Raw genomic sequence first — 6,623 nt, forward strand, 5'->3', positions numbered from 1 at the left:
CATTGTGAATTGATGTGCTGATCCCTAATATTGTTGTGATTTGGGCTTGTTTTGGTTACTACATTTTCAGGTTGCTGTTTTGTGATATGTCCTTCGAGGCAGGAGGCGGATAAGGCGATCAATGCTTGCCATAACAAGAAAACTTTGCCTGGGGTTAGTGGAATCTGGACGTTTTTATGATTTTGTATAATTTATGTCTCTTTCTCTCCCAATGTTTTGTAATTTATATCTTTTTTTTTTCTTTCTTGTCGATAATGCTAATCAATGCAACTGATCGATTCGATGACTTGGCCTTGTACGTAATCGCTGTTATCGGTAACCTAGAAGTTCTAAAAGTCTTGGATTTTCTGTAGAAGCTGCTTTCTAGTTTTAGATACAGCACATTGTGATGTATCTTATATATGGACTTAAAAATGAACTCGAAGCGCTCTACATTTCTTGTGGAGCCAACTTGAGCGGACGCTTTAAGCTTTCACGTCCCTTTTTCTTAAGAAAAAAAGTTGTTGATCTTTTCAATTATATATTATAGTTTAACTCTCAAAGGTGATACCCTTGTGCCTGGACATGCTCTGACGATGAACAATAGAGAAAAGAGTAAAAATAAATAAAACCTTTATAGGAAGCTGGCTTTTACAAAATTAAGTTAACTATGCACATCATTGGAGTGGGATCAACTTTTGACCCCTAAATTATGGCTTTTTGTCTTCAATTTTGGAGCAATGATTCTCTGATGTTATGATTCTTCTTGTAATTATCCTTTTATGTTTCCGTTAACTCTGTAATTAAACAATGTTTATCGTCAAATTGATTAGTAATACCTCTCCTTTTCCATTCAATCAGGCTTCTAGTCCGTTGCAAGTAAAATATGCAGATGGCGAGCTGGAAAGACTAGGTGTAATATCATGCCCTGCTTGAATATTTCATCTAAAAGATGGTTCTAATATCTATCACCTACATCGCCACTTTCTTCATGAGCTTGTATTTATCTTGCTAAAAGATTAATTTTGGACAGTAATGATTGGTTTTTTGTGAAAAGAGCAGAACACAAACTCTTCATTGGAATGCTTCCAAAAAATGTATCTGAAGATGAAGTTTCTAGTCTTTTCTCTCAATATGGAACTATAAAAGACTTGCAAATATTAAGAGGTTCGCAGCAGACAAGTAAAGGTAGTTTTTGGTTTGTTTCAGCTTGATGTTAGTTGAAATTATGAAAGATCTCACACATTCAGTTGAATCTTCACCATTAGCTCCATATGTTGCTCAAGTTCAGGTTGTGCATTCTTGAAGTATGAGACGAAGGATCAGGCTGTTGCAGCACTTGAGGCAATTAATGGAAAGCATAAAATGGAGGTAATGTAAATTAACTTGTCTACTCATTTATCTCTGAGTTAATTTTCTAGAAATGTTTAGCTTTTCAAATTTAGTTGATAGGTGGTCAATACCAAAATCATTGAAATCATAGATCCCATAATATTGTCTGAATATTTCATTTCTGAAAAAGGGTATTGCTCGCTCTTGTTATGTTGAACCCTTTTATTCATGAGAATGTTGATGTAAATTTTATTCCCCGCCTCTCAAGATCATTTCATGGATAGCAGTTATGTATCGTGATATTGTATTGCAGTAATATTCTATTAGTTTGATAATGTTTTACTCTCAGTCCAGCTACATCTATCAATGGGAAGAAGGCATCGGGGGTTCTGATAAGGATATTTAAATTTGTGTTCAGAGCATTGCTTTGCATAAACTGGCATTAAACATGAATATTTTTGTTTCTTCTTTTTGTTTCCCTGTTGCTTAAGACCGTATTCTTTTATTCTTCCATTGGTTTTACTTTTATTTTTAATGAATTTTATAATGGATGAATGAAACTAATAGTCATACTTATACTAGCAGATGGTATTGTGGCCTGGCCCTGGACAGAATAGCATTTATTTATTTTTTCTAAAAAAAAAAAAATGAAATTCGTTGTAGCTGTAACTGGTTGGAATTTTTTCGGTGAGGAATTTGTCATACAAGTCAAATTGGTTAGTTAAATTCATTATCATCGATAGTCGAGCTTTCTTGCACGAGCCAACATCTTTTTGGGGCCGACATACTTTAGCCAACATCATTTGGTTGTTTTTTCCCCTACTCAGGGATCCAGTGTCCCTTTGGTTGTTAAATGGGCTGACACAGAGAAGGAAAGGCAAGCTCGGAAAGCTCAGAAAGCTCAATCACAGGCCTCTAGTGTGCTTAATGCTGACTCTCAACGCTCTTCGCTGTTTGGAGCTGTGCCACTGGGTNAATCACAGGCCTCTAATGTGCTTAATGCCGACTCTCAACGCTCTTCGCTGTTTGGAGCTGTGCCACTGGGTTATATTCCACCATATAATGGCTATGGTTATCAGGTCAGTTTTGCAAGGGGATTATTTTTGGGCTTCTTCTTTAGTATGTATGTATGCCTTTGTGTGCAATGATCTTTTTTTTTTTTTTTTTTTTTTTTTTTTTTTTTTTTTTTTTTTTTTTNATTTTTTTTTTTTCTTCCTGTTTCTCTTTTATTATTATTGTAGAGGGTCTGTGCTGTCCTTGTTCTTGTTCTTTTGGTTGTCATGCTTTCAAAAGAACGCCATTCACATCTCTTTTAAATTAGAGGAGTTATTAATGAACGTTATAAATCAGACACCTGATCCATGATCTTAATCTTGATTTCCTTTTGAGTGGTTTTCATTTTCATGTTTGAATTGAAATTTTTTATATTGAAATAGGAGGGTAGCCAATGATAGTCTCTGCATTCTCTTTGTAGGCTCCTGGAAGTTATGGGCTTATGCAGTATCATCTACCTCCAATGCAGAATCAATCTGGTTTTCCCAATATGATACCCCAATTAAACCAAGGAAATGCAATGCGTGGGATCCCACCCGACCTTGGCCCAGGTATGGCCACTAGAAATTATGGCATGCCTCCTGCAAGTTACGTTGGCTCTGCGTATCCTGCAGTTCCAGGTCTTCAGCATCCCATGACATACCCTGGAGGAATGATGAGTCCTGGGGTTGTGAGCAGTTCACCTGGGCCATTTACTGGTGGTAACAATAACTCTCCAACGTCTAGTTTGGGTAAAGGCTCTGGGAGTCAGATTGAAGGTAGGTAGTTATTTCTGTTTTTGTCCGACTTCAATTTACTGATTGGTTGAGTTTCTGAGAATTATACTTATCTCTCTTACTCTAGGCCCACCTGGTGCTAATCTTTTTATTTATCACATACCTCAAGAATTTGGTGATCTGGAGCTTGCTAATTCTTTTCGAGCATTTGGTCGAGTTTTGAGTGCTAAAGTATTTGTTGACAAAACATCTGGAGTTAGCAAATGTTTTGGTGAGCACGGTTGATTCCTTTAATGGGTAGCTGACATTTTTTTCTTACTACTTTACACCAACTTCGTGCAAAAACAAATGTTGAAGATGAAGTGTTCTGATCATTCTCTACTATATTTTGGTAACTGTAGCCGTTTATTTAACCTTGCTCCATCTACAGGATTTGTTAGTTATGATTCAGTCGAGGCTGCTCAATCTGCCATAAGTAGGATGAACGGATGCCAATTAGGTGGAAAGAAATTAAAAGTCCAGCTGAAGAGAGACAACAAACAAAGCAAACCATATTGATTCTTAGTTATGTGATCCAACGCAGCCAAGCTGCTACCACTTGCTTACATCGGGGGGTCCCAAAAGCACACGACAGTCATTCCATTATCAGATCTTTGGGTGGATTGGAATGGCCTGGTTAAAATTCATTACTCCATTCTGCCTGTGATTGCATCATCAGATGAAATCAAAGATACTTGTAACATCGTTCGGCCATGCTGATGCGATTTGTAATTTATGTATCTTGGAAGATTAACATTCTTTAATTGATTCTTCCGGGACATCTGTTGACTGTAAAATACAATGTAATTATAAATGATCTCTTGATTCTTTTAGGTTATTGATTTAGTATTGCCTAATTTGATGCTTTTGCCTTCTGGTTTCTTGTATTATTTGAAAGAAACTCATCTCTTGCTTGCAATACTGTGGGTTGGGCATTCAATCCTTACTTCTTCAAGCATANCTTAATTTGATGCTTTTGCCTTCTGGTTTCTTGTATTCTTTGAAAGAAACTCTTCTCTTGCTTTCATACTGTGGGTTGGGCATTCAATCCTTACTTCTTCAAGCATATCTTGTTTTAGATTATCTATTACAAACTACCATTTTTATCTTGAACTAGGAGCCTATTGGAGGTGATCAAAATAGTTCCATACAATCTGACATCCCTTTCAATGTGTTGACTCAAACAGCAAAAGATATTGGTTATACATGTGGCTTTGCTGCTTTTCTGCCAGTGCACAACTTGTACCTTTATTTTGACAAGCATAAACATATGACTCTGTTTTCTTTGATACTTAACTCTGTAATCTGATTTTCTTTTGCAGTCTTCCAAATAAAAATGCTGGATGGTTTCTTCCAAGGCAACTTATCAGCTGTAGCATCATACAGGTATTACGGTTAATCGGTTCGAAGTTCGATTCCTCCCAGAATATTTTGTGTTTTGAAATCACATTTGATGACTATTGTTGTTCTAAATTTTTAGGACTCAATTACTTTACTTGATCTGCTGCTTGTTATTATTCTCATGGCAATGGTAATGTTCATAATGGACTTCGCTTTTTCANGAAGTTCGATTCCTCCCAGAATATTTTGTGTTTTGAAATCACATTTGATGACTATTGTTGTTCTAAATTTTTAGGACTCAATTACTTTACTTGATCTGCTGCTTGTTATTATTCTCATGGCAATGGTAATGTTCATAATGGACTTCGCTTTTTCAGATGGTTGATAATGTAACCGTCTAAGCCCACCACTAACAGATATTGTCCTTTTTGGGCTTTCCCTTTCGGGCTTCTCCTCAAGGTTTTTAAAATGCGTCTACTAGGGAGAAGTTTCAAATCCTTATAAATAATGTTTCGTTCCCCTCTCCAACCGACATAGTCACAATCCACCTCCTCCCCTTGGAGCTCAGCAACTTTGCTGGCACTCGTTCCCTTTTCCAATAGATGTGGGATCTCTAGATCCACCTCCCTTCGGGGCCCAGCGTCCTTGCGGGCACTCGTTCCTCTCTCCAATCGATGCGGGATCTCACAATCCACCCCCCTTCGAGGCCCAACGTCCTCTCTGTCACACCGCCCGATGTCCACCCCCCTTCGGGCCTCAACATCCTAGCTGGCACATCGCCTGGTGTCTAGCTGCTACCGCTAGCAGATATTGTCCTCTTTGGGCTTTTCCATTTGGGTTTCCCCTCAATATTTTTTAAAATGTGTCTGCTAGAGAGAGGTTTTCACACTCTTCTAAATATTTCCTCTCAAGGTTTTTTAAAATGGGTGAGAGAGGTTTCCTCACCCTTCTAAAGAATGCTTCGTTCCCCTCTCCAACCGATGTAGGATCTCTCAAATAAAGTTTGTGTTGAAGCTTCGTTTAAAGAACTTTCAAACTGCTGATGACATTGTCTTTCTCCCTGTTCATTTCTGTTTTTTAGTTTCGTCTTGCTATTCCCTTCCATTCATGCATCAATTCTTACCTCTGTGTGCCGTTAAGTTTCATAAAAGCTACGAAGTTTCTTTATGATAGAGACACTTCTAAATGCATCATTGATCTGTTCAGAGATATTGGAAAGGACATACTTTTTTGAGTTTAGACAATTCAAGGATGGTGGATGGATGGAGCATCTACCATGAAAGCGCAGTAAGAAGAAAATATGTCCATCCCATTTGAATTAGCTTAAATTAAAAGCTTATGTTATTTTCCACTTAGGCATTCAAAGAATTATGAATCTGAATTTTCCTTATCTGTCCCTGTTAATGCATTTGTAGCTTTCTCATTCATTTTTGTTCATTTCTTTGAGTCAATGAATAGAAGTCTTTGCTGATCAATTTTGATGTCTTCTTATAATTATGTTCCTAATGAATCATATGGTGGCCTTCTCTAGCCGCCCCAAATACTATTCTCGACAACATTTTTCTTTACTCATTTGTTACGTATGTCTTAGTTCTCTGTGTGTTCGATAGTTGTGTCAATATTCATCTTAAACTTACAATGTCGTCAAGTTAGCTAAAAACCATATTTTTGTGATCTTCAAGTCAAGCCTCCGTCACTCAATGTCTCGTGCATGAGAAGCCAACTCGTGTCCTAATGAGTTGCACTTGTGACTAACTAGGCAAGATGATATTAAATGGAATCCACAACCATTTGTAGCTCATTTGCAAAGTGAGGTCAAAGTTTGAAAAGATCTGTGTCTTGTATCTTGTGTCTTATTCTTTCAAAAGTTGCAATATTATTTTTGACCGGTCATAAATTTTTCAAAACTATCTTTAAAGTAAAAAATCATTAGAACTTTTTTTTTTTTAAAAAAAATGAAAATTGGGATTTGGAACGTAACGAGGACATGGGACGTCCAATTCAGTTCACCGTTTCAGGTCCCAATTTTCGTTTTAACAAATTTTTAGTTTGAGAATAATTTTGAAATGTTTGTAATGTTAAGTTAAATACCGAAACGTTTAAAAGAATATAAATATTTTTTAAATAAATGATAAAGTTCAAAAGTATATATATATATATATA

At 36.6% G+C, this 6,623-nt stretch overlaps 1 protein-coding gene across 2 annotated transcripts in view; it reads left to right on the top strand.

The window, feature by feature from the left end:
- LOC111807127 (RNA-binding protein BRN1-like) overlaps window positions 1-4,000 on the top strand; it is a 4,445-nt gene extending 445 nt beyond the window's left edge. Inside the window, exons 2-10 of one of the 2 annotated variants that reach the window (XM_023692709.1) lie at window positions 71-153; window positions 841-892; window positions 1,042-1,167; window positions 1,271-1,350; window positions 2,139-2,222; window positions 2,295-2,390; window positions 2,786-3,122; window positions 3,208-3,351; window positions 3,511-4,000. In XM_023692709.1, the coding sequence (XP_023548477.1) occupies window positions 71-153; window positions 841-892; window positions 1,042-1,167; window positions 1,271-1,350; window positions 2,139-2,222; window positions 2,295-2,390; window positions 2,786-3,122; window positions 3,208-3,351; window positions 3,511-3,638 (1,130 nt within the window). In that variant the 3' untranslated portion in view covers window positions 3,639-4,000. The remainder of the gene's footprint in view (window positions 1-70; window positions 154-840; window positions 893-1,041; window positions 1,168-1,270; window positions 1,351-2,138; window positions 2,223-2,294; window positions 2,391-2,785; window positions 3,123-3,207; window positions 3,352-3,510) is intronic. The other variant, XM_023692710.1, reaches the window with a different exon arrangement.
- Window positions 4,001-6,623: the final 2,623 nt, after the last annotated feature.

Source organism: Cucurbita pepo, chromosome LG12 (assembly GCF_002806865.2).
Source record: "Cucurbita pepo subsp. pepo cultivar mu-cu-16 chromosome LG12, ASM280686v2, whole genome shotgun sequence".
NCBI lineage: Eukaryota > Viridiplantae > Streptophyta > Magnoliopsida > Cucurbitales > Cucurbitaceae > Cucurbita > Cucurbita pepo.